The 12,788-nt window shown below is 40.9% G+C and overlaps 1 protein-coding gene across 1 annotated transcript; it reads left to right on the top strand.

Annotated features, from left to right (window-relative positions):
* The first annotated feature begins 791 nt into the window (after positions 1 to 791).
* Positions 792 to 1,772, top strand: LOC109034088 (uncharacterized). Its single transcript, XM_072299645.1, has one exon. It carries the CDS (start codon positions 792 to 794, stop codon positions 1,758 to 1,760), a length of 969 nt encoding a protein of 322 aa, XP_072155746.1. The 3' UTR covers positions 1,761 to 1,772.
* The last annotated feature ends 11,016 nt before the right edge of the window (positions 1,773 to 12,788 follow it).

Below are 12,788 nucleotides of genomic sequence, written 5' to 3'. Positions count from 1 at the left end.
TTTTTCGGTTAGTTACTTTTATCTCGGTTGAAAAAATAAAATAAAAATAAGAAAAAGCTCCCAAATGTTAATCTAACTAAAATAACTGCAAAAAAATTAATTGTGATATGAGCTTGATTTACGAATTGATAAGTTGCAACATCGGTGATTTGCACGAACTTAAAAGAGCCAGTGTCACTTGACACAAGAATAAGCTCGCTTCCTTTGAATTATTAATATCAAGTATTTACATCTACCTTAATGCGTCTTATTTTTTAATGGTTTTGTCAACGCAGCCGTGTATTTGGTCAGGAAGAAAGCTCAGGCACTGATTCTGATGTCGATGTATCGGAACGACTTAAAATCGGGTCACGTGATGCATCACCTGAGCATCCAGATTTCCGTGACCGGCATGCGCGCCCAGCCTCTCCTTCGAGTCCCCCTCGAGACATGATCATAGACAGTGATGGCGAATCTTCACCTCAGAGGAAAAGCCCCAGGCCGTCTCCAAAGTCATCACCACGCTCAGGTGAACCGAAGAGTCCCAGGTCTCGAGATACACGGAAAAAAACAGGGTAGTCGACACAACCAGCGGCTGGTGAAAAACGCGCCAGCTATCGTGCGGTAGTTACGATAACTACCGCGGTGGAGATCACGACTAACCCGATAGTTGCATCAACATCCAAGGTTGTTGATGTAACTACCGGGTTCGTTGTGACCTCCACCGCGGTAGTTATCGTAACTACCGCACGATAGCTGGCGCGTTTTTCACCAGCCGCTGGTTGTGTCGACTACCCTGTTTTTTTCCGTGTATGCTCCTAGATGATTACGCTTCACCCCCAGGTCAACAGGAGAGTCCCACCCGGTCTCCAAAGTCATCACCGCGTCATATTAAAGAGGAGGAGGCTGGGACGCCGACAGCACGACTATCTCCAACCAGAGGGCGGGAACCCACTTCACCGCAGTCAGGGCCACCTTCGCCTAAAGGGAAAAAACCATCTTCGCCTAACGGGAAGAAACCATCTTCACCTGACGGGAAGAGACCACCTTCACCTGACGGGAAGAGACCACCTTCACTTGACGGGAAGAGACCATCTTCACCTGACGGGAAGAGACCATCTTCACCTGACGGGAAGAGACCATCTTCACCTAACGGGAAGAAACCACCTTCACCTAAAGGGTTACCTTCTTCGCCGCCGGCACGACCACCTTCACCGGAACAAAGGGAATCTACTCCGCCGCCCTCAGGGCAATCTTCACCTAAAGGGAAGAAACCTTCTTCGCCGCCGACATCACCACCTTCACCTGAGCAATGGGAACATACTGAGCCGCCGTCTAGAGGGTGGCCATACACTTCACCACTGACACGAATACCTTCACCTGAGCAGTGGGAACCTACTCCGCCTCCACCTTCACCTGATAGGGAACCTTCTCCGCCCTCGTCTCCGCCTAAAGGGAGGACACCCACGCCGCCACTTTCACCTGCATATACGGAACGTCCTCCAAGGTCGCCACGATCCGCCTCACCTGAAAAGCAAGACTCTCTTCCAAGGTCGCCACGACCCGCCTCACCTGAAAGGGTAGAATATCCTCCATCGCCGCCACGATTCCCTTCATCTCCAAGGAGGAAAGGCTCTTCACCGCCGTCATCACCAACTACACCTGGCAAATCACCCATAGCTTCACCCGAGCGGAAGAGCGGCAAGTCACCAAGACGGCCCCTATCACCTGACGAGGGACGAGCCTCACCAAGTGCAAAGCGAGGAAGTCCACCCAGGTAAGTCGACTCCGCCTCATTCCACGAGGTTCTTCAGGAACGCAATACCGCCTATCTGCAAACTGACGATTTAGCAGAGCAAACAAGAAACTTAGCCACTTTCGTAATTTTATGGTTAGATTTGCAATTTTTTTTTTTTTTTTTTTTTTTTTTTTTTTTTTTTTTTTTTTTTTTTTAACATTACAGCGTCTCTATAGCGCTCTAATGTGAAATTAGAAAAACCTAAAAACATCAGCTTGCGTATTAAATACTGAAGAATGCGGCAAAGTCGCTAACTCATTTTCGCCAAAATTCTAAGTTAGGCGGTGATTTTCCTTTGCGCTCGATAAATAAATTCATGAATAATTTTACTTATATTCAAAATAATGAGCCCCGTGCTCCAAAGTTATTGATGTCTTTCTATGATGTGATTACCGATACAGTCTATTTTTTTCGATTTTGCCGTTGGTTTTGAGGGATTTCAGGGAATACAGTTATCATTACACGTGACATTTGTACTTGAACTTTAATTTAAAATATTGAGTCTTTGATGACGTGAAGAGATTTCTCTTACTCGACAACATGTTTAAACGAATCACAACGCGCAAAAAAAGGTACGTTCCCTAACGCAGTGACGCAGACAGCTTTTCGCCATTATCTTAACGATTAGCTGATAGCAGCTCTCAGCGGCTTCTTAGGAGCCAGCGGGGTGGAACCACGGGAGAGATATTCCCCCTTTTCCACTGTGAGTCGATAGTGATGATTCTTGTAGTGAGCCTGAATATCTCGTTCAAACATATGTTAGCAACAATTCTTTTTTTTTTTTTAAAAAAAAGGGTGAATATAACTGTTGATTTACATGATAGATTGTACATAGTAAGAAAAAGCAATCAACATTGTGCTACCCTGGTAAAAATTGGCAGTAGAATCTGTGTTCCAAAATACCATAGACCTAAAGCCGGCTGTAAGATTTCCAATAGCTTCTGTAGCCGGCTGTATAATTTCTTTTAGCCTTTTATAGCCGATGGCGACTAAGCAACAGCCAGACGATAAAGTTTATGCTAAACGTTACTAAATACGGATACTAGGACTTAGTTAGTTTTTGGACCACCGCTCTCTTTTTGTGCCGTAGTATCTTGATTTATTTTGCGAGGAATGTTCCGTACTTTTGAAGGATGCCTGTCATTCTTAATATGTTGGAGCGCCTTCAATTTCTGATGATACTGTGCAATACCTCTGGTGTGAAATAGTTGCTTCAGACGCCGTGGCAGGCTGCGGCGCGGCGGGCGGGCAGAGAGCGCGAAACGCGCATTGGCGCCTACAAACCTAACAGGGATACTTCACGCATTGCGCAATGCGTGAAGTATCCCTGTTAGGTTTGTAGGCGCCAGTGCGTCGCGCCGCTCCGCGCTGTGTTAGGCTCTAATATTTAATCTTGCGGAATTAGCGTTTTTCAACTCATGATTTTGAAATGTTTGCACACTCTGTATGGACAATTCTCATTTTAATTGATGAAAAAAATATGTTTTAAAGGAAAAAATAATGTGTGTTTTGTAAATATTAAGGCAGTTCCGTATTAAACTTAATGATTTCCAAAGCACACAAATTTCTACACAATTTCTTATAGCCTTTTATAGCCAATGGCGATAAAGTGTAAAGCCCGGCGATAGAAACTATAGCCCGACTGTATACTTTTTTATAGCTTCGTATAGCCCGTCTATATGATTTGCTCCGCTTTCTACAGCCAGCTATATGATTTTCAATAGCATTCTTTAGTCGGCTATAAGAACTTCTATGGTATTTTGAAACGCAGCTCCTATCGCCAATTTTTACCAGGTATACTATGGGAATTTGAACACAAAATAATACAAAATTTTGGTTAGTTTTTGCTTCAGTACTATTGGGCAATTTTTTTGTTAGCTTAACTGCACCTTTTGATCGGAAAACTCCAAACTTGTAATTACTAGACACATACGGCTGGGATCATACTCGAATCTAGTAGTTGATAGTTCAATGCGCCAGTTCCAAAAATTGCAATGATTTGATTTCAGAATTGTATTTTGACGTTCTTCTTAACTACTAAAAAATAATAATTGAAAGTTCGGGCTTCTTCAACTAACCACAAAAACATTTGAAAACTATTTTATTTCTGGTATCTGAAGAAGGAGAATGGTACAAGTACTGTACAGGTCAGCAGGATACTCTTTAAGTCTTGGATGTCTCGGAGACACTTGACATAACCTAACGTTTTGGCTGATTTAACAAGGTATTTGATCGATCGCCCAAATCTTTCTGGTTGATTTAACAGGAAAAAAATAATCCGTAGTAACAAAAAACACGGATATTTTTAACTGGGTGGCAGAACCGCCCGCACGATATGACTGTAATTAATTGCTCATAATTTTCAGTAGTGATTGAATCACGTTCTTTTTCTTTGTTCGTGTTTTCCCCTCCTCCGATTCCTCCAGCACTGAAATAATTTACAACTATCGTTCAGTCTCTATCTATTTTATATTCTCTGTCCGCAGGGAATCGGAGAGATTGCGCACGAGCTCCCCTCAAAATCGAACAGGCGAGAAACCAAAGGATGAAGAAATAAAGCCAGAAAAATCCATCTCAACGAGTATATTTACACGCGTTGGTAGTAGCATCTGGAAATATATACCTACAAACGGTCCAACGAAAAACGCTCCAACTAAAAACGCTCCGACTAAACACACTCTGCCCTTCCACCCCTCTCAGGTCGCACCTCCTCCACCCCCACCAGAATCAGAATCTGATGAGGATGAAAAACGTGGCCGAGGATATGGCTTTAAAGATGTGTGCCCCCCTGGTGAAAGGTGTGACATCATGTACGCGCCAGATGGAAAACTTCCCATGCGTTTCGGGGGTGATCCAAACAAGGAGAGTGGGAGGGAAACAACGATAGTGTCTGGAACTCAGGATATGGAAACTCAAAATGGTTAAAATTGACTTGAAGGAGTGACGTATGTCAAAATTGTCTATTCCAACAGTAATTATAATTAAGTCCAATTTAGTAAGTTAAGTTCAATTTAGTAAATTAAGTCCAATTTAGTAATTTAAGTCCAATTTAGTAAGTTAAGTTCAATTTAGTAAATTAAGTCCAATTTAGTACATCTAAAAATAAATTGTCATGAAAAATTCGGGGAGAGAAAATTAGTTTTTCCCATTAAAAATATACAAAATATGCGTATCCGTTATTCGAAATTCTCACTGATGATGAGTGCCAAATGATATAAGAACAAATAGAAATCTTTTTATGTCCATTGATTTTTCACTTTTTATTGCTTTTACTCTCTTTGATTTTGTTACGTATACTCAAAAAAAAAAGAAAAAAAAAGTATGGAACATTTTATACACTCTTCTTCATAAAATATTGGGGCATACGTGTAAATAAAGGTAGGTAGTATATTTCCTTATCATGGCATGCTAATCTTTTTTTCGGGCATTTTAAATATTTTAATTGGTATCCAGCTCTATTCGGTGGTATTTAGTATTTTAGTTAGCACTTGAGAAGTGTTTACATATGTTTTCATCACATGCTAATCTTTTTTTCAGGCATTCTAAATATTTTAACTTTCATCTCTATATTCGGTAATATTAAGTTAGGATTTAATAATATTTTTGTAAGTACTAAAGTAGCATTTAGGCACCACTTTAGTCAGTCAGCAGCTAAATATTCAACATCTTTCCTCACCATTTTTATAATGTTTGTTGTTAGTAGTCAGTAGTGTCTTTTTTAAAACAAATACAAAAGGACCGTTCGATAGTTATAGAAATCAAAACTCGACCAGATCATTAATTTTACCTTGTTTCCGAAAATGATTAAACGGAGACGCACTGTACGGTGTATCTGTTTCACGAAACGACGTGACACTAATGTTAAAATAAATTTTTACTCCAGCACTTTTATGTTTCGCTTTTTTCGGATTATTTTAGTCCCATATCATCCAAGTATCAAATGGACTGCATTTTGCAATTTGGAACTATAAATTCCGGCTTATCTGAAAAAAAAAACACTTTTGTGCATAAAGAAACTAATGGCACATACGTTGTTTTTAAACCGGGCTAGAATTTATAGTTCCAAATTGCAAAATGCAGTCCAAATATTCAGTTCATGTTTTCAATCTTGTGCTTCGTACATATCTCTTGAGGCATTCAGTTATTCGTCCGCACTCATCGCCTGAACCGCCTGATGGGCGAAGAGGTTTTAGCCTGTACCCTATACTGAAAAAAAAGTTCGGTGAATCCGAACTAGTTAGGATCATATGGAACCACGATTTTGTTCGGTCCACTGAACCGAACTGTAAGAATTTATTATGGTTCGGTCGCACAAACCGAACAATTTGGTTGAACAGATCGAATAATTCGGTCGTGTGTACCGAACAAAACCTGGTTCCATATGATCCCAACTAGTTCGGATTTACCGAACTTTTTTTTCAGTGATGGGCGTAGCTTGAGGAGGGGTCTCGGGGGAGCTGCCCCCCCCCCCCCAGAAAATTCATGATTGTGACTGAGCCCCTAGTTCCAAACCCGGCAATCCTATTGCCCTTTCTAAAAATTGTGAAATCATGTTAATTATCTGTGAAGATAACCAAAAGTCTCGCTGTTTTTAAACTTTTCCAAATTTGTTCACTTGATACCAGAAAATTTACGAGATGACATGAACGTGGCAGCTTCATCGCTCTTCCAATTTTAAAATTATAATGATCGCATAGTTTTTAGACAGGGCAATTGAGATTGCCGGGTTTAGAACTAAGCCCAAGTAGCAGAGGTTGCAACGACTTGCAACAGAATCGTTTGATTCTTGCAACTAATAGATTGATGTGCAGATTGCCTACTCTCTCCCCCGAAGGAGCTATCATTGTTGGAACTAGTTGCAATTAAGTCGAAACATGTTTCAACTTCAAATCATTGCTGGATGCCTATCTTTAGATTTTAAACAACTTTGGTTCAGCAATTTTGCAATCTCACCAGGCTGCAACTTGTCTTCCGATCAGATCGCCGAAAATCGGCATTTATCGACCAAAAGTTGACCGAAAGTTGCAACTTTGTTGCAACTTATACCAACATTGTTTCAACTTGTTGCAACTTTTACATTGAATAATGCTACTTGGGAGGGCATCGTGTAGTCTCTCAATGCCTGTAGACCAGCGTAAGGCGTGAATTAGCCCTTGATGGGCCTCCTTCGCAAAGCGTTTCCAGTTACGCGTATGCTGTTCCTGCTCGTGTTCCTCAATGGTAGGTACGACATTTTGCACGATCCGGGACTACTCGCGCTAGTCACCCAGACCTCTTCACCTTGAACTATTGACCCACAGCATTTAGACCCCTACCCACTTTTATACACATGACTTTTTGCAAAAAGGGAGTTTCACCTACCTCTTCGGCGAGGCACCGCTAGAGCAACGCATAGATGCGGATTCCTGTGTTGGTAAAGTTACAAGGTACTCATCCTAATGGGTCAGTTGCGCTGGTCACGGAATCGTGTTTTGATGCTTGATTCTTGGAGATAAGCTAAAACTAATAAAATCTGTCTAAACCGCAACTTTCTACGTTCAATAATGAGCGAGATATCGCCCTTTGTGAAGTCGAGGTTTTGACGTCACCCACCGCGGTAGTGACACCCTTGGTTTCTTCCACCTTGCTTTCATCAGTCAGCGTGACGCTCAACGTGAAACTCGGATGAAAGCAAGGTGGAAGAAACCAAGGGTGCCACTGCCGCGGTGGATGACGGCAAAAACCCGACTTTTCAAAGGGCGATATTTCAGTTAATATTGAACGTAGGAAGTTGCGGTTTAGACAGATCTTATTAGTTTTAGCTTATCTACAAGAGGCAAGCGTCAAAACACGATTTTGTGACCAACGCAAATGACCCATTGCCTCCTGAGCAATCGATTAATAAATAAGTTGATAAATATATGATAATAGAATTTGCAAGGGTTTTCACAGGCGAAAAGTCTTATAAATATGGTGCAAACCACTCGTCTTCGTGTATTGCAAGTAACGGATCGATTTCTTCGAAACCAGAGACCTGTTGTAAGGATGACTATTACAGTGGCGTGGCGTGAATTCCGATGCATCGATTGTTATGCCATTTAAACCTATGGAAAAGGATCGATAAACAAGGTGTTCGCAGCGAAAACCTGAACAATCGATCCTTTACCATAGGTTTAAATGGCAAAACAATCGATACATTGCAATTCAGACCATGGGAGTTATGGGACATGCCGGTTGCCATGCCGTCGCATCGAAGGCCGCACAGCACTGCTCAAGACACGCTCTGCTGAGCGTGTCAATCTGAATTTAACTGCTTAAATCACGCTCGAACCTGCCATTGCCGGTTTTCATAGCTGGTTACCACGCCCCCCCCCCCCCCCCGGATGCCGTGCTGGTATGCTTGCTTAAATTCTAGGCTTGATGGCTGCATTCGACTTTTTTGGTGTGAGAGACGTTGTGGGTCATGTTCTTACAAAAGGACGCCTTTAAACCAAAAGAAACTATGTCCATGCTGACACGAGCTCCGAGATCCATAAGAGCATAGGCATGATAGGGTTCATACCACAATGGATATGCTTCCTTTTTATTTAAATGCGTCCAAAAGATGCTCTCGCCGGGGACAAAATATTCGATAGCTTTTGAGGTTGTGCCATCCGCAGAGGTAGAGGCAGTGGCGTATAGACAAGGGAGGCCCCTGACCCATATCGCCTCCCCCATTACCCGAGAACATTTTAAAAAATGACAACATTTTTTTATAGGCGTCCATAAAGAAATTTTAAGAAATTCGCTTTTAGCAGTATACAATTTTAGATTGTTGGCGGAGGAGCTCTTTAATATTTATGTCATTTCTAAGTTTCCTACGAAAAACTTCTCATCAAATTAGAACATGGTTTGTACATGTGCATGATCATAATTGAATCCACCCGACTTTAACATGAAATATATTGTTGGTTCCTTCGCAAGTAGCGAGCGCAATCTAGCGTCTGTAAGACTTTTTGCGTTGCGAAAATTCAAGGCGCAATATTTCACCGGTTTTTATTTAATATGGGTCGTAAATTACAGTCAAGACTAAAGAATCACCATACCAGTCCATAAATGGACGACCATTAATCGGTAGCGCAAATGGAAATACAGACTCGATCGAAATATTTGAATATTTCACTTTCTGGATAAATCTGACAACACAATTGAGAGGACGGAGCATCTTAGCGCATTGTTACATGACAGCATTAATTGTGTTTGGCTAATTACTTGTTACACCGATGATTTCTGATTCATTTTCGCGGTCATGGGCTACAAATAAATCGATGAACGGAAACTCGTTGACAACCCAAAAATATCTTCCACCCTGTGCACTAATCATCCGCTTATTCCATGGGGCAATTTTGAAAACATGGTGACCAGCCCAAATCGTTTGAACTGAAGAGAAGATGAGTTTTCGCATTTACCAATCAATACAGTATGCATGCTAGCCTGTACCAGTTATGATCAGCACAGGCTCAATCCGTCTTTTGTATGAAACTTCAACGAATGAAGAACCCTTGCGAACGAAACTAGCATTCTGTTTTATGATTTGGAGACTTAAACGAAAGGATATAAAGACTAACCTACGTAATTAAAATTGTCTAGTGATCTAACACTATATAGAAATGAAAGCGTATAGTAACGAAATTTTTTTCAGATATACGTAGAAACCGTTTGAGTAAAACTGCATTTTTTATAGTTCTGAACCAGGACTTACATCCTAAATTCACTAAAGTGGCGGTGAAACCGTAAGCTAAAGTCCGGTAAGTGTGCAACCATCTTAGGTTCTATGTTGAAGGATGATCTGATGAACTGAAAAATTGTCTACAGTTACACTATTAAAATGTCTAGATCAAGAAAGCATTAATTCCAATAGAATTTGCAATGGTAAAAAAAGGCATAATCAAAGAGCATAAACTCTAAAGGGATTAATGGGCAAAAAACATAGTATTCTGTTCAATAATGGTGTGGATACAAACGAAACGAATGGAAACAAAAAGTGACTTACTAAACATTTATGACCATCTAACATGTGTAATTAATGACACCCGAAGACAATGGTGAGAAAAAGTTAGGATGAAAAAGGCAAGGATCCATTTGCGTCCAAAAAATTCTCGTAATAATTAGAAAGTTTTAAGCACAATCACATTGGTCGGAAGCTAGAACTTCAACATTAGCTTAAGAGAATTCGCCGTGCCGAAAAAGTAACAGTTTCTTGCAGTTCTCTATATTTGGACCAAGTGGATTTGTGCCCTTTTGAATTCCACATGCCTCACGTGAAAAATCAATTTTGAGATTCTAGAGTGCCGACCAATTTTCCCGTTTTTAAATCCTCGTTTTAAAGTGAGATGACGGCGACGGGCTCTCGTTTAGTCCTGATCCCAGTCATCATGGGATCAATGCAACTGAAAGTAGTCAAGGAGTGCTAATCTAAGAAAAACGCATATGAGATTTAGGACGTGGCCGAATTTCCTTTGACCGATAGCATTTTCAGGGAAAGCTGTGAGTGGATTCATCCTAATTGTGCGGATAATTTTGCTTTCAATTTCATGTGAAGCACCTTAATTTCAAGGGAAAATATTCATACATTTTTTCAAAAATAAGTATTTTATCAGAGTAAATTTGGCAACATCAGAATGCTGTTAAGGCGTTTTTCCCTAGCGTGATAGTAAAGTTACCGTTCTAAGGAAAAACGCCATATGAACTTTCAGGCGTTGTCAAAATTCCTTTAATAAAATACGAGTTTTTGGGGAAATTTTCAATATTTTTCTTCCAATTTTTCAGACACTCTTGTCAGCAAATCAACCGAAAATATCTGAAACTATCAAGGAAATATACTCATAACTAGGGTTGCAATTTTTCATGAAAAATACAATTTTGAAATTTCACTTGAAATATTTCGTGCAATTTCAGAAATTTATGAAGGATACTGAAAAATACCGGTTCCTTTTCATGTTTCGCGAAACGCAAAAATTGTGACTTTCTTCTATTTGTGTGTGTTTCAGTGCGGGCTGCATACTCTAGCCCCTGAAAAAGATGAAATATTTCCCGGATATTTCCAATCTTTCATATTTTTCAATTCACGCATGCAACCCTGCTCATAACTTTCCTTATAAAAACATGTTTTATCCATGAAAATTTGGCAACCGTCGGATGTTCTTACGGCTTTTTTCCCTTAATGGTGACCAGGCTTCCTCCTCCGGTGAGTCCGGTGTCAGGGTCATCGGCGGATAACAATGAGGCTTCCGTCCTCCGTGCACAAGTCGCACAGCCCCAGCCTTGCTCGGACCATCGAAGCTGCGAATTCGCGTTACTCGCGTCCGTCAAAAACCGCGCAACGCCCCATTAGTGCCGCAGGCGGATGCGAGGTTTTCGCCCGGCGCGGTGGCGCCGCGCCTCACCGCGTTCACTCAACCCGCTCGCGAGATTCGCACACTCGTGGGAGAAAGTGACGCAACGAAAGCAGTTAGCAGACTCGATTTGTTTTGATGAGATCGCCCATGTTATTGAATCGAGCCTCCAGGCAAGGTGAGGTGCTCGGAAGCGTGCAGAATACACTTTATGCTCATCGCCGTCGATCCGTGCACAATTCGTCGCTTCCCTCACGAAAGAACGTAACTCCATTCCGATGTTGCCAAATTTCTACTCGCAAATTGCCCATTAATCAAGAGAATCATGGGCACCTCTAACTAAAAATTTCACTGATTTTTCTCTCAATTCCATGCAAAAATCAGAAAAACTTTGGATAAAAATAGCTCACATACATTTTTGTAAAATAAATTAATTGTTTGAGGCAATTTGGCAACCATGGAATGGAGTTACGTTCCTTCGTCCGGGAGACGACGAATTCTACCGTGCTTAGGCAAAACGCCGTATAAGCCCGCAGACGTTGCCATATTTCCTACGATAAATAACGAATTTACTAGGAAAATTATGAATATTTTTCTTCAGATTTTTCTGACGGTTTTCTTCGCAATTTAATCCAACATGTTTGAAAATTTCAAGGAAAAGTGTTCATGACTCCCCTCGAAAATAAATATTTTATCGGGGAGACTTGGCAACGTCTGAAGTCTCATGCGACGTTTATTTCTAGCACGGCAAAAATATTGCTGCTCGTCCGGTGGAGCCATTGTTAGGTAAACGTTGATCGGCAACCCTGCTTGGGCTCAAGCGCGGAAGTGGATACCGCTAAGATCGGTGAAGTTTAATAGTGCCTGATCTGATTTATTGCTCCAGCCTAAGTTAACGATTATTCGCTGACTCCAAGTATATCTTGCAGGAGTCGGTCCGATAAATTTTCAGAACAAGCTCTAACAAAAATGAAGATTTACATCGTTTAAATGAGAGAAGTTGCGACTTTATCACGCCAGATAAAAAAAAAAAAAAAACCCTGGCTTATATTTTTAAAATTGAATAGAATTAAAGGACTATTACCTATCCAATTGCCGCGAAAACTATGGAAATCATCCCAGTATAACGGTAATGCGAACTGTGACAAAAAATTAATATTTGGTGGTCAGAAATATTTAGGTTTCAGTGATGATTCTAAACTTGTTGTGATTTTCTCCTCTGGGCCTGTACATCGATGGCTGAAGTGCAAAATCACGTATCTCCATTGCGATCTCTTAAAATCTCTGCTACTATTTTATTTTTTCGAAGTGAAAAAAGTCAACTATATAACTTGAAATTTCTATGGAATATTCTGCTGATAAAGAAGAAAATTCAAAGAAGCATCAAAGAAATGAAATGACTAGTTTGCCGCTCAAAAAATAAAGTATGACAGGAATTATAGCCTCCTATGGTGTAGTGGTTGTAGCACTTGCTTTATAATTGGGAGCTCCCGGGTTCGATTCCCGGGCAGGTGACCCGAGTTTGATGGTCTCAAACAACGGTTACCTGCGGTTGGCTTGATTAGGGACCTAGGGGAGATGAGCTTTATCCCGGAACGGTATCCCTAGTGGGGTATTTGAAGGGTAAAAAAAAAAAAAAAAGAATTCTGCAACGTTGA

This window comes from Bemisia tabaci, chromosome 4 (assembly GCF_918797505.1).
Source record: "Bemisia tabaci chromosome 4, PGI_BMITA_v3".
In the NCBI taxonomy this organism is placed as follows: domain Eukaryota; kingdom Metazoa; phylum Arthropoda; class Insecta; order Hemiptera; family Aleyrodidae; genus Bemisia; species Bemisia tabaci.
This window is presented reverse-complemented; position numbering and strand designations above follow the sequence as displayed.

Excerpts from the sequence above, each read along its gene's own strand:
- LOC109034088 (XM_072299645.1), top strand. The coding sequence starts at position 792 with ATGCTCCTAGATGATTACGCTTCACCCCCAGGTCAACAGGAGAGTCCC.